At 42.7% G+C, this 25243-nt stretch overlaps 1 protein-coding gene and 1 pseudogene across 1 annotated transcript; both read right to left on the bottom strand.

The window, feature by feature from the left end:
• Positions 1-4752: 4752 nt before the first annotated feature.
• Positions 4753-8312, bottom strand: LOC117701560 (DNA-(apurinic or apyrimidinic site) endonuclease 2 pseudogene; annotated as a pseudogene).
• A 729-nt stretch (positions 8313-9041) lies between these two features.
• Positions 9042-21268, bottom strand: LOC117701559 (ADP-ribosyl cyclase/cyclic ADP-ribose hydrolase 1; the record flags this gene model as incomplete). The annotated part of the gene is made up of 7 exons (XM_034493172.2): positions 9042-10028; positions 12836-12922; positions 13233-13325; positions 14697-14770; positions 17224-17309; positions 19541-19676; positions 21128-21268. Coding segments are annotated over 7 exons (672 nt in total), but the record flags the coding sequence as incomplete, so codon positions are not given.
• Between the last annotated feature and the right edge of the window lie 3975 nt (positions 21269-25243).

The raw sequence follows: 25243 nt of genomic DNA, 5'->3' as shown, positions 1-25243 counted from the left end.
TGCCATGCTGTATCCTGGGTGGGACTGTCTGGTCTAATGGAACATGGTGTAATTAAGGAGGGAAATTAGATTGAGAAGCTCAAAGAGCTGGCTGAGACTCGGTTAAACACTTTCCCCCAGTTTTCTCAATCTGGAAATAACAACTCTAGCAAGGGCTCTGGGAATTAGAGTGTTCATCATGTTCAAGGCTGTTGCAGTTTCCCCCATAGAATTGCATGACTTAACCATCCTATGAAGGAAGGTGGCTGCCATTGCTGTGAACTTCCTGGAGCTGTGTCATCAGATGGCAGGCAGAAGCACAAGTAGGGGCTAAGTGTTTTGGTACACTCAGTACAGGGAGAGGGTCCCTTTATTGAGTTTAGTGTGCTACCCACATGTCTTTCTTTTTCAAGGGATTTGCAATTATTGATACTGCTCCTATCCTCTAAGCCATTATTTAAAAAAAACCTTCCCTAAACTACATATTTGCTAGTCAACAATCTGTCAAATTTGTAGGCTCTTTCCATCAATACCAAAGCCAAGAGACTTCAATGCCATCTTCAAGGACAGCTCCACCACTAGTCCCCAGTGCTCTTTTTATGAATTGCTTCTCATTGTGGCAGTGTGGCTATCTGGGAGCCAGGCTCACTGTTGTTTCATTCCAAAGTGGAAGCACAGTTTCTGCTGAATGGGTATCACTTTTACACAGCTGTAAAGCCAAAAGACCAGTAAACTGAGACATCTTAAGCAATCCACACTCCACGGATGTTCCAGCTGACACACTCTCTTGACCTTGGATTAATTCACCATCACCTACTAGTGCTGGAAATGGTAGACAATAGGCTAGTGTTTGCGAGAGAATCAGTGAGCTTCCTCAGGGTGTCTGTGAAGGCAGGAAAACTAAATGAGAGATTGCATGAATGAAGGGAGGGCAGTGCGAGCCTTCCAAGCACAGAGATCTCAGAGGCCGTCTGACCCTAAAAAGTAATAAAGATAAAAAACGTAGCCATCAGTTCAGGAATACTTGCTGAGAGTCTGATTAGGACCAAAGACTTGTCTAGATATTAGAATTTCACCACAAATGGACAATCCTTCCTTCATGGGCCTTATCTGCTACTTAGTATGTAGTTTAATAAATTGTTTTGCTAATTCACCCAATAAATATTTACTGAATATCTAGTACATGCTAGGGCTATCATACATATTAGAAATATAGAATAGAATAAAACAGAGGGTCTCTGTTTTCTTAGAACTTACATTTTCATTAGAGGAGACGAAAATAACCAAGAGTTTACATAAATAACATATCACAGGGTCTCAAGTGCAGTGGGAAGCATCATGTAGATTAAGAAGTCTTAGGGTGTACAGCCACGGGGTTTGAAGTCAGTTCCAACCTACGATAGCTCTAAAACTCCCATCAAGCTACATACGTTTTCTATACCGCGTGCTGATAGTCACATGGTCTACTCCACAGTGATTTTTCTTAGAACTAAGTGAAGTATCTGAGAAGTACTTTGATAGGTTGGCACCCAGCTACTCATTATTAGATATCTAATCAATAAATAACAGCTTCTCTTCCCCCCCCACCCCCAAATTTAAAGAAATCAAAGACTTGCCTAGATAGTAGGGTATTGTGAAATGGGTGAGCTTCTTGGACTTAAAGACATAAGGTTACAGTTTGCCTTTCCTCCGAGTTCTCACGTCAAATCCCCTTGTGTTTGGATCAACCAGCGGCACTTGTCCTGGCCTCTTCCAGGTTTTTACCTCATTGCCTTTGTTAAAAAATAATTGTTAGTCTTCAGCAAAGAAATGAAGTGAAATACAGAGCATGTGGAAAATAGGCCAACTGCCCTTCCACATCAACCAATATTTTCAGCAGACCAGGAAAAGCTCCCAGGTCACCCCTCTTCCATGACCCAGGCCAGTGTCTTAAATGACTCAGAAAATGGAAAATTTCAATTTTCTTCATTAAGTTGAGACTTGGCCTAACTTCTATCTTCCTGGAAAATCGAGTGACACCTATGTTTAAATTCGAAAGCATGGCTTTTCTGAAAATGACTGAACACAAGTAGCCTGTTTCATAATTCTCTCTGCTATGACCCTGCATACATTAAAAACTCAATGATAGACCACAGTCTCATAGCCAAGCACATGGTTCATACACATGCATATCCAGATGTCAGGCTTCAGGTTGGGCAACACCTTACACTAGCAAGACTCAGAACTTTCTTCGGTTAAATAGACAAAGGAGAAAAAAGAAAAAGGAGAGTTTGGATTACATGTATCAGAGAGGACTCCCATCTCACTGAGTGGTGGGCCAGCACAGTTCCAGGAAGTATGGCCTTTCTTGATACCAACGGCCACTAGTAAGTGTGAATTTTAGCACAAGCTCTTCTTCAGGCCCAGCACAGTTACATGTGACTTTCACGACAGCTCTGGGAGAGAGGTGGCACATTCTGAGAAACCAGGTGACATCCTCAGATTTCCACAACTAATGAATAGGAAATTTACACCAAGCTCTGCCTTCAAGTTAAATAATCAACTGTTCCACTTGACTGAAAGTGCTCCCTAAATATGGGACTATCTACTAAAATACAACTGTCCTGAGAAAACTGGGACAAGTTGGTGACCTTGTCTTTAGTACAATGTTTTCTCAGATTGCTCTAGTTGTGGCTTACATGGGATGCTACTGTGAGAGAGCTTCATCATCCACCCATGGTATGAAATCTGATAATTTTCTTCCATTTATTTATTCACTCATTCATTCACTTTACATCCCAATTGCAGCCCCCTCTCTCCTTTTCTTCCAGTACCATCTTACCATCATCCCCTTCTCTCTTTCTTCCTTCCCTTCAGTGAAGATGAGTCCTTCCCCCACCCTCCCTTCCACCTACCATACCAACCCTCCCTAGTGTATAAAGTCATATCCTCTCCCACTGAGGTCAGACAAGGCAGTTTAGCTAGAGGAAGGGGATCTAAGGGCAAGCAACAGAGTCTGAGTCAAAAACAGATCCTACTCCAGTTGTTAGGGGACCCACATGAAGACCAAGTTGAATATATGCTACGTGTGTGTGTGTGTATGTATGTGTGTGTGTGTGTGTGTGTGTGTGTGTGTGTAGGGGTACTAGATCCAGCCTCTGCATGCTCTGCATGCTTTTTGGTTGGTGGGTCAGGCTCTGTGAGCCCCCGTGGGCCCAGGTTAGAAGGCTCTGTAGGTCTTCTTGTAGTGTCCTTGACCCCTCTAGCTCCCACAATCCTTCCTATGACTCTTCCAAGACTTCCTAAGCGCCACCTAATGTTTGCCTGTGGGTCTCTGCATCTGTTTCCATTAGCTACTGGATGAAGCCTCTCAGCAGACGGTTATACTAGGCTTCTGTCTGTAAGCATAGCAGAGTATCATTGCTAGTGTCAGAGGTTGGCTATCGGGGTAGATCTCAAGTTTGGCCAGTCATTGGTTGGCCATTCCCTCAATCTCTGTTCTATCTTTATCCCTGCATATATTGTAGGCAGGGCAAAATTTGGGTCAAAGGTTTTATGGGTGGGTTGGTGCCCTGCTTCCCCCACTGCGGGTACTGCCACTTCAGGTTCTATATTCTGCACTGCTAGAAGTCTCAGAGTCATCCCCATATCCTCCCACGAGCCTCCCCGTCACTGGTCTCTGGTTTGTTTCAGAGATGCTCCCCCCCCATTTCCTTTCTCTCTCCTGGCCCTCTCACCTCCACCCCCCCACCCCTTGCTCTCTCCACACCTGATCCCCACCCAAATCCCCCCTCCCATGCAGTTCTATCCCTCCATTAATGTCCGATGTCTATTTTATTTCCCCTTCTGAGTGATATTCAAGCATCCGATGGTGGAGCATCTTTTGGGCATATGTCCAGGAGTGGCATAGCTGGATCTTGAGGTAGAAGTGTTCCCAGTTTTCTGAGAAACCACTACATTGATTTCCAAAATGGTTATAAAGGTGTTCACTCCCAACAGCAATGGAGAAATGTTTGTCTTCCTCCACATCCTCTCTAGTACGTGCTGTCACTTGAGTTTTTTGATCTGAGCCATTCTGACGGGTGTAAGACGGAATCTCAGAGTCATTTTGATTTGCATTTCCCTGATGACTAAGGACCTTGAACATTTCTTTAAATACGTCTCCACCATTAGAAAGTCCTCTATTGAGAATTCTCTGTTTAGCTCTGTACCTTCTTTATATATCTTTAGATATTAGCCCTCTGTTGGATGTAGGGTTGGTGAAGATCTTTTTCTCGTTCTTTAGGCTGCCACTTTGTCATATTGAAAGATGTCTTTTGCCTAACAGAAGCTATTTATTTTCATGAAGTCCAGTTTATTAATTGTGGCCTTCCCAGCCTTGAGCAGGCCCTTTCCCAGCCTTAAGCAGGCTGAACAGACCTTGGTCGCTTGCCACAATGGACCTTATTGACCTTGGTGGAGTCATCTGCCTTGGTTGCTTGTGTAAATTCCCACAGGAACTTAGAAGAATAGACTGCCTGCTGACCTTGCTTTGCAACATAATCCAGCTGAAACAAAGGATGGGTTCCGAGGGCTTTCCCTATATAAATGCAGTGCTGAATATTAAACTTGGAGCCTTGACCAGAACCTTGTCTTGGCTTCATTCTTCTCTAGCCCCACCCCCACCCCCTTTTCTCTTTTTCATTTCCAGCCCCCATACGATTCAAGTGAACCCAGTTTGTCCTTTGGTTGCTAGATGGCTACAATTAATCATTGATCTTTGTCCCTGTGTAGGGATGACCAGGCTAGGCAACACTAGGCCTCAGTTCGTCTGGGCTTGCTCCACAGGAGGAAGTTGCAGCTTGATGAGGGGTCATTTGGAGGACCTTGTGGCTTGGCACATATGTAGAAATGGCGGCCCAGGTTAGGTCCTGGTTTTTCACAGTCTGCATCACACACGGCTCCCTGTGGCCTCTGCAGAGGGGCATGGGTGAGGGCCCACTCAGCACAGATTTCCAGAGCAAAGTCTGTGCCTCCTTCTCATTTCTGACCTCAGAAACCGTGGCCTGCTTATCAGTCCTTGTGGCTATCACATCCCCTTCCAGAATCGTTGGAGTTACAAGGGTGCCCACCGGAGGCAGCTTAGGTAGTTCCACATCAGGAGAAGTTTGGAAAAGGCTAACAGAAGGCTGAAAATAACTCATCAGGTTTTTCTGGCGTCTTCTAGAACCACCTTGATGCTTTTGAGGCCTGGATTGAGTACCTGTGGGCTTGGGCTTTTCGCTGTTTCTGTAGTTGGACTTGTTTGCTGGGCTGCAGGATAGACTGCCCCCACATAGGGACTAGGAAGCCAAGAATTTTGAGCTGGGTACCTGCAAACTCGGGGAGGAAACGGGTGCACAGAGCTGGGCACTGTTTCCCTGGCACACAGGGCACATTCAAGACAGCTCCCACAGGGCAGTGGTCAGAGCCCATCACCTCAGGGAGCAGGAAGGCATCTTGTAAAGTGTCTATAATTAGAGTCCTGTCTCCTAGTACGTAGTCAAGTTGGGTACCATAGTTAAGACTGCGGGAACCATTGATGACTGACCAGCACGTGAAGGCCCTCTCCTGTTTTTGGATAGAAATAGTGGTAGCTATCCATGAAAGGCCCTTTATGGGACCCAGCCTGGTATTCCCAGTTATTAAGCAAGCCATCCATCCACTTACGTCCCAGGTCTTCTTCAAAGCACTCCAGACTGCCAGCATCACAGTGGTCAATGGGACGGTGGGATGAATTCATATCCCCCAGGATTATCACATGACAGTCAGCTGCCAGGAGTGCTTCTTCTGCTTGGATCTGCAGCAAGCGATACGCATCTTAAAGGTCAGCCGCTCAGGGTTCCCTGAATATTTAGTAGTTTTGCTTGTCAGCTAAGAACAATTGATGTAATTACTGTACGTTGTCAGAAACACACACACATACACACACACACATGTACACCCACACATACACACACTTTCAAGCATTCAGCCTACCATTTCAGAACTCTTTGAAACTGTGCTTCAAACATTGTAAAGTCAAAAGTTATCACGATAGGAAACGGGTGAGCCTAAGGAAACTAGAAGGACACTAGGTCTGAGGTTGTTTCTACACCACTTGAGTAGCTATGACGGAAGACAGAGATGGAGAGCAGGTACAGAAGGTCTATGAGCAAACAGTCACATAAGAAGAGGAATGGACAACCTACTGTACACGTAGACCATCAAGTTCTCAGGGCTGGAAATGGCAGCAGGGTCAATGGTATAGACGTTCAAAGTCAGAACTACAGAGAGAAAAGGTTCAGGATAGTGTGCTACGGTGAGAACGGAGCAGTTCTCATCCTGTGGGTTATTTATGATATTTTGGGGGTCCCATCTCAGATATCCTGCACATCAGATGTTTATATTACAATTCATAACAGTAGAAAAGTTACAGTTGTGACATAGCAATGAAATAATTTTATGGTTGGGGTCACCACAGCACTAGGTACTGCATTCAGAGGTTGCAACATTCAGAAGGATGAGAACAGCTGTAAAAGGGAGATGTGGGGGTTGGGGGAGGGGAAGAACATCTAAGGCACCTCTGTGGCTCCTGAGGGCCCTCCTCAGCATCGTGTGAAAATCTTGGGATTTGCCTCCTCTGAGATTTCCACTGGCCCAAAACTTGCCCTCAGAGGAGTGTTGCTGGTCACGTTTTACAAGTTGATTTCTAACTTGGGCTTGTCTTACAAGTTGACTTCTACTTTGTCTACTTCATCTTGAAAGGGGATGAGAAGGCCCAGCAGTTGCTGACACAGCAGCCATCTCCAAAAGATGTTCCTGAGCAAGGCCATTAGTAAATCCTGAATCTAGCAACCGACCTTCCTAGTAAGGGAGGAAGGCTTTTGTAAAAGTTCCAGGTCGTAGGCTGGACCACCAGGCATCTGGCTCTGAGGACATTTTGTAGGGGAAACTACTTGAAAGTTGAGACAAATCTGGATCCCTGTTAGAACTGGGTTGTGAAGCCGAGACTTAAATTCTCTATAAGGATGTGTAAGTGGTCCAGACACCAGTGAGAGCTATCTACTGTGTGTCTACTGTGGCTATTCATATATATATATATATATATATATATATATATATATATATATATATTAGTTATATATAAAAATTATGTATAATTCTTATTCCCTCATACAGGGAGTGGAAAACCTGTCTCTGCTTCTTTATTACTGAGAATCCAGTAGTGTACCACCCACCTAGTTTTTGTGTATATATATTCTAACAATGCAACCCCCCCAACTGTTGGAAGCCGACTTTAGCAGAAAGCGGCTAGATCAACTTTGCAGCCATCTGGAACCATATACCCTGACGAAAGATTTGGTTTTCAATAGCCTACAACAGCTAAAGCACACTCTGATATCCCACATATTTTGTGTTGCTGTTTACTGCCCCCAGCTGCAAGGTGCACGTGGTGGCCACGCCTGCAAGGCATGCAGTTCACGTGCTGTCCACGTGCTATCTACGCCATACATGCCTGTAAGGCACACGTGCTATCCAAGCCTGCAAGGCATTGCGGTGCACGTGCTGTCCACGCTATAGATGCCTGTAAGGCTTACGTCATATCAACACCTGCAAGGCACGTGGTATCCACGCGCCTACAAGGCACGTGGCAAAAGCCTATGAATAGCTCAGAATTCCCTTCAATAAACGAGACTTGATCAGAATCTCTGTCTTGTCTCCATTCTTCGCGTCTCTTCCCCTTTATCCCCACTCTCTCTCTCTCTCTCTCTCGCTAGACCCTGACCCTTGGACCGGAACGGGCAGTACGGGCTGCAACACCCAACTTGTCAAGGCTTTATGACAGGTTAACAATTTTTATCATATAGTCTAATGCCATATTTGAGAGAGAGAGAGAGAAAGAAAGAGAGAGAGAGAGAGAGAGAGAGAGAGAGAGAGAGAGCAGGTTCTATGTGTGTGCATAAGAAGGCTACAGAAAATACTCAGCTGTCATCTGTTATACCTTCTACCTTGATTTTGAAGAAGCCTCTCTCTGAGACCTGGATTTATCCGTTAGGCTGGGGATGAAGAAGGGAGTGGGGAACCTGTCTCTGCTTCTTCATTTGTGAGATTCCAATGGTGCACTACTCACCTGGTTTTTTGTTTTTAATGTTTTATCTGAGGTGTCTGTAGCAGGTGTGTGTGTGTGGGGGGGGGGGCGTGGGTCTTTCTATGTTGCCCTCGTTGTCCTGGGTCAGGCTGGCTTCAAACCCACAGAGATTCACCTGCTTCTGCCTCCTAACCTTTACATAGTTTGGGGAAACTGAATTCAAGCCCTCATACTTACCAAGTAAACATGTAATGGACTTAACCATCCCCAAGAGCTCAACATATTGTAAGGGAGCAAGTTAATGTCTTTCAGTAGTTTTTAAACAGTTTAGAAAACAGATATATTGTTCAAAATCACAAAACAGTATCAAAACATGAACACAGAAGCACCTGACTCCAACATTTATGCTATTCTAAATAAACAAAGCGGATTCTTTGGAGCTTTCTCAATTTAGTTTATTAATACCCACCAAGGACATTAAAAAAAAAACCTAAAGAAATTTTCTAGATGTTGAAAAGTAAATATCACATCCCAAAATAACAATAAAATCAGGAATTATTTTGAACTGAATGGTAACTAACCAGTAAAGGCAAACAGAAATCCCGTGCTACAGTGAAAGCAGGGCTCAGGGGAAACCTAGAGTCCTAAAATATATACATAAGAAAAGAAAACAGGCTGAAATAGCAATGGTCTAAACATTTGCCTCAAAAAACTGAATGAAGATATTCAAGATAGCTAGAAGAAATTGCTGTTTTTAAAAATAAAGACAAAAGCTCAATTAAATAAATAAACAAGGAAAGCTAAAGATTGGAGCTTTGAAAAAGACAACAACAATAACATGACATCAACATAGCAAAATTAGTGATTCTGAGCAAGACTGGTCTAAGAAAAAAGGATAGAAAACATAAATTGTCAATGTCAGCAACAAATATATGTTAACTCCTGACTACCTACGAAGGCACCAAGAATGAGGAGGAAGAAAAAGACAGTGCAATTAGTTTTGAGATCTTCCATAAAGATCACATTTCAGATTTTATTATATTCAATTTAATACAAAAGCATTTGCCAGACAATAACACAGGCTACTATCAATTTGGCAATAACAGCTCAGAAAAGAAAAAAAATTATCATATGTTGTGGACTTTGACAGAACTGATTTAATTCCAGATGTAACCATGATCTGAAGAATGTGACTTTAGAAAAATCAATTATCTCTCTAAAATCCATTTTCTTCTGTTTAAAAAAAAAAAAAGAAAAATAATACTCAAAGTTATCAGGGACATGTTGGATGGGTTAAAGATCAAAGCGCAGGGGCATGTGGGTAGTTCCCACAGAGCACCTTCCTTATAACGACCCAGTGACCTCAGGTTTACCATGTGAATAATATTTGTGGGAAGAATGAAAAAACATTACAGAAATTAAGTCATTCATAAAGTTGACATTTGACTTTCTTTGTCTAATGGAAATTTTGATTGGGCATTTTTCAATAAAAATAATGTTATCAGCTGTGCTGAGGATTTAACTCAGTGGTATATAGGCTTATCCACCATGTGTGAAAGTTCTCAGGTTTGATTCTCAGCCAGAGAGAAAGAGAGAACTCATTAAAAGAGAGGGAGAAAAAGGATGCTAGCAATATATAAACAATATAAAAGCACCACATGAGAAAGTTAGACCAAAATAACAACATAGAAGTTTAACTCTGGTTTATGGAGTAATTTTTCTTGAATATTGGTAGTATACAATAAGCACTAAGTTGATCGTGTCATTTTGGCATAATGTATTGGGAAGTTCTTCCATCTCTGGTGTTCACGTTGTAGTAGAGTCCTCTCCCTGACGGCTTCAGCTTTCCACCAGTGTTGCTTCTGAGCCCCTCTATCTCAATCTGGGCTACAGGTGGTCTAAGATCCAAATCCTTCACGTATAAATCTATCTACATGATGGATGCTCAGGGTTATTCACACACTGAAGAAACCTGACAGGCCTGTGGGAGAGAAGAAGCAAGAAAGGAAGTCAGGAACAGGATGAGGACTGGCAAGATGGATCACAGGGTAAAGTGCTCACTGTCATGCCCAATGACCTGAGAGTTTGATCCCCAGAGTTCATGTGGTCAAAAGAAGCACTGACTCCTACAAGTTGTCTTTTGATGTCCACACGGAGGCTATAGTATGTGCATACATGTGTGTGTGGAAAATGAAGGCTTGCACGCAGGCGCATGGGTGTGGATCTCTGTTGTGTGTCCCGTGTGTCTTCTGTCCTTCGCAGGCGCCTGAGGAGGGGGAGGGGGAGGGGGAGGCGGGGGGGGGGGCACACCTTCGGAGAGAAGCAGAAGCGCATGTGCGAGAAGTTTGAGTCAGTTCCTTGAGGCACCTGGTGGGTGCTGCGCTGTGAGAAGCAGCCGGGGACCCGCCTGGTGGGGGAATTCTCACTCAGTCTGAGGTTTTACGGGGGCACAGGGCTCTCAAGTGGGGATCCCCTGGCCAGGAGGTGGCCTGGGATCGACTGGCATCTGTTCAGGGGCACGCAGACTCTACTGGGAGGAACGGAAACGAGGAGGAGCATATGAGCAAGTGCTGGACTGGCCCGTAGCTGAGAGAAACGAGGGAGAGAGAGGCCTGGGCCACACCCCGTAGGAAATGCTGCTTGTTATACTCTCTTGGATGAAAGGCGGCTTGTTTGAAGATGCCCTCCGTGTTTTGTGGAAAAACACAGAGAAGCTTTCCACGATGGCAGGCCCCAATGACACGAGGAAGTCCAGGGTTCTAAGAGCTTTACTGACATGGTGGATGATAGATGGTCTGGATGCACCCTCCACTTAGGTCAGGGGGGAGGGACCTGACTTAAATAGAGAGAGGGGAGAGAGGAGAGTCTGGGAAAGAATACTTAATTGGCTATGCCCTCTGGCCTTTAGGTATCTCATTAATATGGAAATCTCTTGAAGCTGAGGCCTTCAGTCATGCCCTCTACCTGTGGAGGGGTGGGTAGGAGCCTTGCCCTACGTGACTTGCCCTACGTGGGCAGGTTAATGGAAATCTTCGCCATGTATCAGGAGCCTGGATTCTGGGAGTGCAGCGGAATATATGCTTGTCCCTCAAAGGCAATGGATACCTGTTGGGTCTCTGGGCTACTTCCAAAACCCAAGTTATCCTATCATGGTCCCACACATGTGCACATACATACATATGTAGTAAATAAATAAATATAAATGTGACAAAAATTTTAAGAGAAAAGAGACAGAATGATGTAACTATGGCCCAACTCATCAATGAAAGAAGACCCTCCATGGCTACCAAAAATTAACCACTAAGCATCCACACACATCTGAGCTCAGAGACAACACTGAGAAAGACCTAACCCAGGAGTAAGTGACCTGAAAGCATGTGCCAAGTGAGTTGCAGTTCATTTATAAGACCATAGAAATGAATACCAAGGAGGGTGTACAACAGTAATATGGGGAGCTAAAAACAAACAACCGGCTCAAATGTGTCGTAAGTATATATGATAGCTGATGCCCAGAAGACAGCGGATATGGCCATTGGCATCAGGCCCACACAGATCCTTCCTGAGTATTCTTCTTTCCTCAGATCAGAAGCTTCCTGGTGACTTCTGGGTGAAAGCATTTGACAGCAAAGAACTCAGGGACCTTTCTCAAGAGGTTTGGATGGCACAGTGAGAGGATCATACTGCCTCGATACAAAGCAAGCTTAAGTTAAGTATCTAACTTGTAAATTAAAAAGACTGTCATTTTCATAAACGTGAGCAAACAAAACCACAGGGTCTACATTCCTTATCCTTCTTCCAGTCTTCCTGTACTTCTTTTTTCCTGCAAAATATCTTTGAGTGACTTAACCTAGTCAGCTGCCTGGAGTTTTTCTTATAGTTGATCTTCTGTTTCTGCATTTAACTGCTGCATGTTGACAGTTTTTGTTTGTTTGTTTGTTTGTTTGTTTGTTTTGTTTTGGGTTTTTTTTTTTTTTTGGAAGTTTCCAAAGAACAGACAGCTGATTGGTGGGAAAATTGGCTCATCTGGGAAATGAGCCATCCATCTTTTAAGTCTGACTTTGAGATGTGGTAGGTGACGTGAAGAGACTGAAAAATATCCCATCTCTTCAGCCGGTACATATGCCACAAAGCCTTTTCTCTCTCCGTTAGTCTTGGTGGAAGCTATTCCTTATAGGATAAGTGCTTCTCTGTAGAGGGAGATGTCCCTGCTTGTATCACTGGCCACAATATAGTTAAAAATTATGAGGGAGTCCTGACATTTTAAAGTTAAAGGTGACTCTAAAGACAATATACCTGCCCCATAGGTTAATGGTAAATTTTCTTTAAGAATTTATTTACGTCAGTTTTGCTTTTAATCTAGAAAACATAAATCTTGTTAGACTGTGATATGAAAATTTGGCAACTATTAGGTACTTAGAACTGAATCTAACTAAGGATATTTCACATGCAAATTTATTGCCAGTCTCAGGATTTTAAAACCTGAGAGAAAGGCCTTGGCAAAGCATATTTCTGTTCTCCTGAAATACAGCAGTAAAGCAGAAAAAAAAGGTGTACTCTGGGAATCAGTCAGCTGCTGAGGCAAGTCACTGCTTACGGCTGGTAGGCAAGGAGGGAGGGGATGGAGGGCAGGCAGCCAGATTTAAGCCATTGGCTAGGGAAACAAGCTAGGTTTGGTGACAGGGAAGAGACCATCATGTGTCATACCAGTGAGAGCACCACCAAGGCCTGAGAGGATCCCTAAAGCCTTCTCAGCTCACACAGCTGTTTTGTTCCCAAGAAATCAATTACCTGTAGTTATCCTGGCAGGCAAACGTCATATTCCTTTTCTGCACAATCTCCTTCAGCTCATTTAAGGAGGAGCTTGAACATGCGTTACTAGGGAAGAAAAAAAATCAAATAATAAGATCTTTCATACACTCTCTGAGTCTCTTACTGCCTCTTGAAGCAGCACTGAGTAGAGGTGAGGCAGACATCCACCTCTGGGGCTTCACTGGTCAGCAGGAGCAAAGGCGTGAAGCAGTCACTGTTCTATGTGGAAACAGAATTAAGAGACTATAAGGAGGGCCAAGTGTGTAAGCTCCATTCATTTGCTGAGCCAGTCTGCTCCCAGTGTGTTCCTGTGACCTTGGATTCCCTCTGCAGGCTGATTCATAGACTATCACTCCGCTACAAAGCAGTAACATACCTGGAAGCTTCTTCAACGTTGTGTATCACCCAAGCCTGTAGCTTATGAACCTTATTTGGGTCCAAATTAAAGACTTCCACACTTCCAAAGGTGCTAAAACAGAAGAGATAACATCACCGACCTCAAGGCAAACTGTAGAGCATCTATACCTCCTGTTACAATCCAGCCTGTTGGACGCCACTGAGCAGACTCTACCTTGCTTCCCATTGTTCCTCATTCAATATGACTCTTGGTTACCAGATTTTCAAGATAAGAGTTTTAACCATACATCGATGCTGATTGATACATTAAAAAATACTTGCTGTTCAAAGAGTAACATTACCAGAGAGCTAGTTAGAAACAGAGAATCTCCATTCAACAACATCTTTCTAGATTCTTCCTTGTCAGTGTGGACAGTTACCCCTCCTGAGGCAAGGACCTGGATCTCAAATATCAGATGGTGAGATTTTGAACATTAACTTTTTCACCCAACGCCCACAGAAAAAGAGGCCCAGAAGACGAAAGAGTTAATGTGGTTTTGTAATATTAAATACTTAAAGCAGAAGAAAGGAACAATTAATTGAGGGTGAATACAGTGACCGGAAAAAAAATGAATGTGTTATTATTCTCAGAAGCATGTTTATCAGAGAATGACTAGAGAACAAGATCATGATAGAAACTAAGATGAGAAGGAGGCCAGAGAAGGCAGGCTTGAGTGAGAGCCAACTCAGCCCTGAGGATTAAATGAAAAAAAAAAAAAAAAAAAACCACATTAGCTAATATGTACTGGGGAGTTTTCAATAGGCATGGAGCACAGCAGTGTCCACACTTTATCTCAGTTTAACTTCTATAGCATCGTCAACCTATCACTTATGTAGACAGGGACTCACAGAGGCTAGATGCCTGCCCAAGATCACATATAGTATGTGTAAAGACCTCTGGTGTCCTCATCATTAAATCACTACAGGGCTTTGCTGGCAACACTGCCAGAAGAGGAGGAGGGTCAGAGCCCAGCATGGTTTCTGATGTTCCAATGACACCTCTACTGCTGACATGGGATTCCTGTTCTTCAGAGAGGAGTGAGCCATTACTCCTGAATGGTGAGGATGCAAACAGGGAGATGTGTGGAGGCAGCGTAGACAATATCAATGAAGTGAGAGCACAGAATGCAGGGGGTGGGAAGAAAGCTGAGAAAATAATTTGAGGCCTCGGAAAGTCAAGGGCAATGGCTGGAAACCTGCAATGGCCTTTGGGAACTTTGGAGAATCTTAGATGAACCAGACCAAACATTGACCCAGAAAGAAGAGAATACATAAGCTTTATCCTTTTAAAAACTCAGCTCTTCAGGACTGATCTGAAACACAGAAAGTTACATGGCACAGGTAGGTTCTACTCAGTATAATCCTTTCTAGGAATGCCATGTCCAATAGGGGACTATGGTAACTGTGATAATTAACCCCCCGCACAAAGAAATGAAACAAGTACCTGTTTTTGTAAAACGGCTCACTGAGGGACCCGTTGAGCATCACTTGGACCACACCACAGGCATCTTCTGCAAACTTAATAAAGAAGTCCATCAGCCAGGCAGGGAGGTGACTCATACCTTTGATCCTAGCACTTGGGAGGCAAAGGCAGGTGAATGGATCGCTGCTAGTTTGATGTCAGCCTGGTCTACAGAGTGAGGTCGAGGACAACCAAGGCTATACAGAGAAACACTGTATAACACCAAAACTAAAACCAAGATGAAGAAGAGAAAGAAGGGGAGAAGGAGGAAGAAGAAAATGAAGTTCATCATTATTCTCCAGCAATTCCATCCAAAGAGTACTTTAGTACTAACTAGAGAGGAAGAGAGAATAGCCTCCATAGTTCTAGCATAAGAATGGAGAATCTATCCAATAGTCTAAGCCACTGGAAGAATTTACTTTGTATGAATTCTTGATGCAGCCATGGCAATCTGCATGAATGAAAGCACTTGCTTGGCGTCATGTACTGTAGATGCTACATCTTATTTAGCAAAAGCAAGGTGGACAATTTAGGGGTTAGGGAGATGTAACACTGTAGAAAGGGAAGCCCAGGTAAGAAGCAGTGATCCTGAGGCTCTAAAATGGCACAAACGGGGGTGGTGGTGGTGGTGGTGGTGGTGGTGGTGGTGGTGGTGGTGGTGCTTGAATAAATGAACATGGTTGAGCAAGGAGTTTTATTTTTTCATGCAACCAACTTTCAGCTAGCAGGTCAGCTAAGCACTGGAGGTCACCATGTGAACAGAGTACTGTCCAGCTTCCTTTGGAGACAGACCTCTGGGGGGTTTGGGTCTCCTTTCAGAACATCTGTGCACATTACCTAAGGACATTTCATTGTAATGGCAGCTCGAACAGCTTTAACTGTCAGTATGAAGAGCTTTGTGAGAACAAAGAGCTTGGATTCCCACGTGCTTCTAGAACCTTCAGTGCTTTATACCTACTGCATGGCACAGGTAGGTTTTACTCAGTATAATTCCAGGAATGAAAAGGATGGCAGGAGAAAGGAAGATACTGTGTACTAAAGACTAGGAAAGAACAAGAAAGTAACATACAGGACAGAACCCATGTCCAAAGAGTAGGTGGGACTTCACTGGTGAAGTTGTGACTGGAAGGGAGCCTTGGTTTAGGAGAAAGCAGTTTGTGGGGAAAATTTAAGTGGATATTGAATAAATCAGTCCATAGATGGCCATGTACTTTGTTAGGGAACCTGGACTTTATTTTTCAGGTGACTTCTATACTATGGTTATGTTTGGAGCTGAACTATGAAGTCCAGTGGTGCTTGTGTAGCCACAGAGGGACCTAGTCCTAATCCTTAAGCACTGACTCAGAAGAGTCCTGGACTCTACAAAGGGGAATTCTCATGATTCCTCTGACACAAAGTAAACACAACTTAGCAACAAGGTGATCTGGGGTTTCAAACCTGTAAGAAGAACCATCTTTATTGTCAAAAAGAGGGACTAGTTTGTTTGTCTTCCTCAAAGAGATCCTAGAACAAGGTGCAGGTGCACAGTATCTCAGAAGTCAGAGTGCCTTCAATCACCCTCACCATTGAACCCTTAGTACCAAAGGCTGAGACGAGATACAAGGAAGTACTTAGTTTATCTAAAACATGGATGAACTGCTGTAGAAGGTTTTAGAGATGATGTGGCTGTGAAACATATCCCAAGGTGATAATGGAAAATATTCTGTGTAAAAGCAAGCAAACAAAAATATACAATGTCTCCTGAGTTTTCAAAACATGCAGTAACTCCTCAACAAGCATTTGTTGCATGGGTGGGTTCCACTACTTAAGATAGTGGTATTTTTATTTGAATGGAGCAATAACTATCTAGAATAGGTATATGTTGATTTCCATTCGATGAAGATGAAATGAGAAAATTATGTTCAGAATGTCTAAGAAAATTAGTTTTGGGGGTTGGGAAGATGGTTCAGCAGTTAAGGACACTGACAGATCTTCCAGAGGACCTGAGTTCAAATCTTAGTACCCATATGGCAACTCACATGTTTGTAACTCCAAGATCTGACATTATTACATAGATATACATGGAGGTAAAACACCAATGCACATAAAATAAAGGTAAGTAAAATTTAAAATGTAGCCATGATATTGATGGTGTTTCATATGGTTGTGAGGTTAGAATCTTAACTCCTACAAAGAATTGGATACATATCAAGTGGCCTATAAATGCAGATTATTAAGAATGTTCCAGAAACCAAATCAATACCTAGGACCCACGACTAACCCAAGTCTAGCATCCTGGTAGACACAGCCAATGAGTGTTATTCCCTCATTGGGTATAGGGATTCTTCCCCTGAGCTCCCAAGACCTTTGTGGGTGTTCTGACGTTGTGTGGGAAAATCATCTGGCATATTTTCCTTTTGCACTTTCACACCTAAAATGATCTGTACCTCCCAAAAGGGCCAAATGTCAACCAATCATGAACTTCAGAGTCTTCAGTCAAAACTCTAGAGTTTAACTGTTTGGGACTTACCTTTTGAGAAATCACTTTCCAGAACACAGTAATAGGGTTGTTGGGACAGTTTTCACTCCAGTGTGGGCAAGAGTCATAGTTCATATCTGAAACACATTGTTTATAGAAAATAGTTAAATGGAAAAGGAAATGTACCATTGTGCTCTGTTCTTGGCTGTCCGATCCCAGCGGGAGTGCACTCCAACAGCATCTGTGCCAAGACAGAGGCTGGGGAATGGACATAGCTCAACTCAATTTAACTAAGTGTCCCCTGAATTCCTTCCAACACCTTACTTCCCTGTCCAGATCCCAGACAGGAACACTGTGATGGGTTTTGACTCACCATTCTGGGAAATGGCAACAAAAGTGCACCCTAACGACAATGTCCCCTGTCACTCCCCTGGAGTGCAGGAATGCTTAGGAAGAAGGCCAGGCCTTTTCGGGAAGAAGACACTTTCCCCAGATAGTCCTCTGATTACTGGCAATTCTCTTTTGTGGAGAGTTTCCTTTTCAACCTCCATAAATTTGGGGGACTCAGGTGGTCTCAGGCTTTCTATAGCTAACCTTACCAAAACAGGTTCAGCCCTTAGTGTGGTGCAAAGTATAGAGAGTTGATACATGGTTTCTATGGCACTGTTCTCAAGGTTGCCTTAATATATACAAACATTTACTGAGGGTTAGGTGTTGGAGATGGAGAATTGAATCAGGTGGGGGAGCCCTGCCTCACAGGGCATGTGAAGTAGTAAAGTCAAATAATCAGAGACAGATTAACTTTGATTGTGCACTATTACCAGAAAAAAAATTTAGGTTGAAATTTGCTTTGAAGAAGAATCATTATCTTCAGACAGACTCTAAAGAAAAAGGGCACCTTATGCAGATGGCATGTGCAGAGGCAAAGAGTCTTGATGAGATTTGATCAGAAAAGGAGATGGAGAAAGGAATGAGAAGGCGAGGCATCTGAAACAGAGGTCAGGTCTTTAGACCATTAGCCTAGGGGCAAGAGAGGATTGTTATAGATTTTAGAGGGAGATAGACATAATCACGTTTTCACTCTGAGAAAAACTCTATGGTGTCAGATAGAGACTGACCTAGGAGGGTAAGGAGTGACCAGTAAAATGTTATAGCATACCCAGCAGGAAGGAGAGGGTGTTAGTGTGCTAGACTAAGGCAGTGTGAGGAGAGACGCACAGATGGCTTACTAGACAAATAGATCCTGATTGACTATGAAGGGGAAAGAGAGATCACCTTAAGATGATACCTTAAGATGTCCATGTTAAATAGCTCAAATATAACAGTCCATTCACTGTGTCTATTTGTATCCAAACATTATACTGTATACCTTAAATATATATAATTTTAATTTCAAAACATGTTTAAAAAAGTAATCTAGAGTTATGTTCAAGAATACATAATGCAGAATGAAACAATATATAAAAGTTAAGGAGGAGATTCCTTGCCAAAAGTGAGGAAGAGAAAGAGGAAGTAGAGAGAGATGAGGGAGAAGTGGAAGAGGCAGGGAAAGGGGAGAACAGGAAGGAGGTAGAGAGGGAAAGTGAGGGAGAAACAGAATGTGGGGATGTATTACCTCAACAGCCTTATAAAGTAGTACTGTGGCTCGACACAGTGTGCCTCACCAATGCTCACACTAAGCTCAATTCTCTATTGCAGTGTGTTTGTTGATGGGATGGGACTCTAAACAGAGTTGGGATCATGAGGAAATTTACCCCATGAATGGATTAAGGACTTTCTTGAGAGATTGGGTTATTTTTCTCTAGACTGTATTAGAGCTAATGGGACTGGATTGGCTGTCATAAAAAGGAAAAATAAATGACTTTGGGTTTTTTTTTTTTTTCACTCTCTTGCTTCTCCTCTTATGGTGATGTTTCCTCTACATGTACACCTATCCCTCAGAGATCAAAGACAACCCTAAACCCCAAAGCTGAGAACAGTAATTTTTTTTTTTTTATGTTTTGTTAGAGCCCAGCTTGTCATTAAGGACACTGATGGCATTAGAGTATATGCCCGCTGGGCAGTGGTGGCGCACACCTTTAATCCCAGCACTTGGGAGGCAGAGGCAGAGGCAGAGGCAGAGGCAGAGGCAGAGGCAGAGGCAGAGGCAGGCAGATTTCTGAGTTTGAGGCCAGCCTGGTCTACAGAGTGAGTTCTAGGACAGCCTAGGTCTACACAGAGAAACCCTGTCTCGAAAAACCACCCCCCCCCCAAAAAAAAAAAACAACAAAAAGAGAGTATATGCCCATTGACCTTTCAAGTTCCCTTGCCCAGCTCAGAGCTCCCTTCCCATTCACCCTGAGCCATCCCAGGTGGTTCAGATCCTTACCGGAAGTACTGGGGTCTCCACACCACCTGAGATCATCAGCAATGTAGCCCATCAAGGTGTCCTCCAGGGTGAACATCTTCCCCTGGATCCAAGTATACTGATGGGCCAGGTGTTTGGATTTGCTCCAAAATAGAGTCTGAGAAAGAACAAAATCACAATTTAGTAGATCTAAAAATAAATCTAAGGGCTAGAGATGTGGCTTAGCAGTAAATTGAATGCTCACACATACAAGGCTCCTGGTTCCATCCCCAGCACATACACACACACACACACACATACATACATACATACATACACACACATACATACATACACACATACACAAATACATACATACATACATACACACATACATACATACATACACACATACATACATACACACATACATAAATACATACATACATATACACATGCATACATACATACACATACATACACACATACACACGTACATACATACACACACATACATACACATATATACATACACACATACATACATACATATACACATGCATACATACATACACATACACACATACACACGTACATACATACACACACATACATACACATACATACATACACACATACATACATACATATACACATACATACATACACATGCATGCACACACATACATATACACATATACACATACATACATACATACACACGTACATACACACATACATATACACATACATATGTACATAATATACACAAACACACCTTTTATAAATAAAAAAATATAGAGAAACTATCAGAGTAAATGACACACACTAAGTTAAAGTCAGTTTGGTTATTGTCTATCCCCCTCCTCCTCCGTTCAGAGCACGGAACTGATACTCCTGGGGACCAGCCATAGAAATCCCCAGCCTACCAACCACAGGATTAAAACTGATAACTGTGAATGGGTGTAGGGGCTTCACTTAGTTTCAGACATGTCAAATTTTGTTTTAAACATGGGCTTTGTAAGGGTTGTACCTTGTGGTAGACCTTTTCCAGTATACTTGAAGGACTGAACACTGGGTTTCTCTGACTCCAAGTCTCGTTCTATTTATACTTCAGCTGGTCACTTTAAAGCCTCTTATCCTTAGGTAACTTCTTTTTTCATCTAAACTCCACAAGCCTAAGTTACCCCACTGGTGAAATAAAGTCCCTGATACCTGGTTTGCTCTGATAGGATGGCTCTGAAGAGCTAAGAAGATGTAAGAAAGAAAACAACTCTTCTAACGGAACTTCCCCTTGTGTTGCTGTTGACTTCATTAGTATTGTCAGAAGCCAGGGGAAGATTCCATAACTATAAATGTATAAGTTACTTTTGTTTGTGTGGGATGGAACTGATGTTAGGTTCTCTTTTGTCTATGTGCCCATCTCTCTCTTACCTTCCTTCCCTAGATGTCGTAAACTGTGATGGTACACCAGTTCTCCAATGCCCCCCCCCAATACAATCTCACCAACCACATCAAATGATGCCTAATGCCAAGGTCTCCTCTTTTACTGCATCCTAATGTTGGTCCTGGGACATCTTCCCTTTGGCTTTATTCTCAATTTAAAAAGGAATAACTTGCCCTCATTACCTTGTTACATGGTATGGTTTGGGTGACCAATTTAACAAGTGGTGCATAGTCTTCTCTTGTGATGTTGCAAGGATTTTTGGAAACAAATGCTCTTTTGAATGTACTCAGTATCTTTTTGCAGTCCTGGTCTCTATAAAATGAAAGATAGAAAACAGATTTTTAAAATATTTTTGAAGAGTCTGGAGAGATGGCTCATGGTGGCTCCCAACTGTGTGTTTCATTTCCAGAGCTAACACCTCCATCTGGCTTCCACAGACATTGCACATACATGGTGTATAAACATGTATACAGACAAAACAACCCTACATATAGAATAAATATAAAAGAAATAAATCTTAGGAACCAGAAAAATAGCTCAGCAGTTCAAAGCACTGGTTGCTCTTCCAGAGGACCCAATTTCAATTCCCAGCACACAGCAGCTCACAATAGTCTATAACTTTAGTTCCAGGAGATGTGACACACTCACACAGACATACATGCAGACAAAAAAACAATGCATATAAAATAAAAATAAATACAAGAAAACAGAGAAAGACATTTTAAAAGTTTTTAAAACGTTTTTGGAACATAGCAACAAGAAATACCCTTCATCTGGAATCATATACTCAGGGACAGTCAGTTTTTGATACCATCCTGTCAGCTGTGTACAACATCCCTGTAAGGCGGAAATTACCTGAGACTGAGAATCGGTGAGATTAAAATGACACAAGCACCTAATAACATTAAGAAGAAAATATGAGGACAACTAGCATTTTCTGTCTCATACTACATCTTGTATAAAAGCACTTAAGGTTTCTTAGTGCCTTCAGTAAGGGCAATATTTCAAAATAGCTAGTAGAGAGGACCGAATGTTCCCACCACACAGAAGTCATGAACGCCTGAGGCGATAGAACTGCCTATCACTCTGATCATTATAAAGTGTATACACAGACTGAAACGCCATGCTGTGCTCATAAATATGTCTAATTACTCTGTGTCGATTAAAACTTTAAGCAGGGTTACTGCAGGTGGACTTGGTAATGTAGGGCATGATCAATCATCAGTCTGCATTCATAGCCCCACCCTCCCGCCTCCCCACCTCAGGCAGTTCTGACCCTGGTTCTGGTTGAGAATCAGTGGATACAAATGAAAATGTGAAAGGTTCAGTGGAGTTTCTTTCCAAAGTCTAGACAGACAAGCTTAAGTTCATCAGCACCTGCTTTCGAAAACTATGCCAGGAAACCATTAGTACCCCCTCTTTCCATACTAAAAGGTATGTAAAAGGCATACATAAAAAGAAAAAGTTATGACATCATATACTTTAATGTCAATCAAAATTTATAGGATACCATCACAGGCAATTGAGAAAATAGATGTTTGGCGGCTCCCTGGCTTTCAGGGCTTACGTTTTAATTCCAGTAATTGTAATTAATGCAGTGGCCTTCTCAAGAACTCTGTGTTCTAAGTCCCAACCATCATAAAAATCTCATCATAAAAGATGCTCCCTTTTGGAGCATCTGCAGGACTTGAGACAGAAGAAGATGGAAGAAGGAGAGAACATTTTCCACTTTGAAAAGAGCCTGGGGGGAAAGAGAAGTTATCCAGCACTGAGACCCTACCACACATCAGACGTGTTCATCAGTGAACTCTTATTTAAGCGCTGAAACTCACATCCTTCACAAATTATTTCTGTGCTTCTCTTAGGTCTCATATTCCAGTTCAAAAAATAATAAAGATTCAAAAAACCAACTGGAGGAGGGTTGTCTGTTCAGGAGAGGAGACCGGGGCAGTACTGTTGAACATGACTTGGAAGAGCTGACTTTTCTTGGAAGAGTTGGTAATTTGAAGAGAATAATAAAAACATCTTGCATATATTATAAATACTGTTTTTTTTAAAGTTAAAATTCTTATTGGTCCTTTGTGAATTTCACATCATGCACCCCAAACTCACCCATCTTCCCCTCCACCCCTGCAACCTCCTCCCACCAAAAGGAAAACAAAAAATAAAATGATTTTAAATCTTGCTGCGGAAGTTGCAGTGTGTCATGGTATATCTCACAGTATAGGCTTTTATCCACACACCTTTACTTGCAAATGTTCATTGCAATAAGTCATTCATTGGTCTTTCTCAAAGCCTCTAGCTTCTGTCACATCAACATTGGATGTTGCTCACTGGACTCCTCTCAGTTATCCTGTTGTTGCCCTGTGTCATGGAGATCCAGGAGCTTTGTTGCCCTGTGTCATGGAGATCCCGGAGCTTTGGATCTGCAGGACTGGCCTTTTCATTTGCTCCAGCAGTTCATAGATGGGGTGGATGTTCGGGTGGGCCAACTCACACCTCTTGATCTGGGCCTAGATGGAAGCTGAATTGGTCAGCTCACCAGCTCTCCCATGCCTGCACCACTGGGACCAACCCTCCTACCTTGACCAAGCAAGGGGCAGGTCCAGCCCTCCTGCTCACATGTCCTCTGGCCGCTCACCCTTGCTCTCATTACCAGGGCCAGTTGTACTGTGCTGCCTAGGGGAGGAGGTGTGGGGCTGCTCTCCTGAGTGCTTCAGCTGATGAGGTGCAGGGAACCAGCTCTCTCACACTCATTTTATTGGGGCCATCTCTTCAGCATCCACACCACCAGAGCCAGCTCTTTCACGCTGCCCAGGCAAGGGGCAGGGCCAGCCTTGTATAGCACTTGGGCATCAACATAGCTTTAAGCGTAAGCCCAAGCCAGTGACATCCCCATGGCCTTTGGTGTTAACTCTAGCCACAGACATCAACATAGACTCTGGCTGCAGAAATGTCACAGAACCAGACACAGCCCTTGACAGAGCCCAGGGCCCAGACATCACTATGGCTCCACGTGGTTGCACAGGCTCCTCATATCTGCCTGTTTCTAACTGCTATCCAGTTCCACCTTTCTCTACAGTGTGAATGGATCAGCTCTTCCTTCTCTTCCATCTCTCCACTAAGTACTCCCTCTTCTTTCTCTTCTGTCTTTCACATATTCACTCACTGTGGTAGCTCCCAGCCCTTGGGTGTCTTTTTCCTGGCTGCTCTGGGAAATATTGTTTTGTTTTTCTAGTTTTTCGTTTGTTGTTGTTATTATTTTGTTTTGTTTTTAATATTGTTTTTTAAATTTCTCTATGCATTTGAAATTTTTTAAACTAGTAGCAAAAATAAAGATAATGTTAAGATTCAAGTTTTAGGGGCAAACTTCTACAGTAAGACATTTAAAGTATTCTTTCCTTTTTCCAGCTAAAACTTTTTTTTTTTAAAGAAAATTTAGCATGCCGAGTGTTACTGTTCCCATCTTTATGATTCAAGTTGAGTATCCCCAAAACTGTTCTCATGCACCACTGTAATCCTACAAAACATATGCTTCACAATCTTTACCTAAGTAAAGCATGCCCCCAAAAGCGTGTACTATCTTTTCTTCTCGAACCTGCTGTTTGCAGCAAATCTTTCTCTAATCTTATTTCTCAGCTGGGCTTGTTTTTAGTTTGCACTCATCAAAATGCAAACTCCACTTTGGTTATAATAATAGAATTTATAAGTTCTGGGACTACAAACAGCTATTAGTACTGGCTAGTTTTGTTTTGTCTTGATTTTATAGTACTAGGAATTAAACTCACAGTATCACACATGCTAGGCAAGTGCTCTACCACTGAGATACCTTCTCCACCCCCATCTTGACTATGTTTAAATAAGCCGTCATGATGGTTTGTAACTCATTAGTACTAACACCCCATCCTTCCTCTACCCAGACCTTGGATATCACAATTATTTCTATTTCCTTCAATTTGACTATGTTCGGTATCTCACAAACCTGGAATCTTTGCAGAGGCTGATTTTACTTAGCATGATGTTCTCAGCTATATTGCATCTTAACTAGGATCACCACTGCTATGATCAGGTTACATCATGAAAGAAAGCTTTTAATTGGGGACTTGCTTAGAGTTTCAGAGGGCGAGGCAAAGAACATGATGGCAGGTGGGCAAGTGTCACGCTGGACCAGTAACTAAGAATGTACACTTTAATCTGCAAGCAGCAGGCACACACACACACACACACACACACCACACACCACAACACACACACAGAGAGAGAGAGAGAGGAGAGAGAGAGAGAAGAGAGAGAGAGAG

This window comes from Arvicanthis niloticus, unplaced genomic scaffold, assembly GCF_011762505.2.
Source record: "Arvicanthis niloticus isolate mArvNil1 unplaced genomic scaffold, mArvNil1.pat.X pat_scaffold_1347_arrow_ctg1, whole genome shotgun sequence".
Taxonomy (NCBI): Eukaryota; Metazoa; Chordata; class Mammalia; order Rodentia; family Muridae; genus Arvicanthis; species Arvicanthis niloticus.
This window is presented reverse-complemented; position numbering and strand designations above follow the sequence as displayed.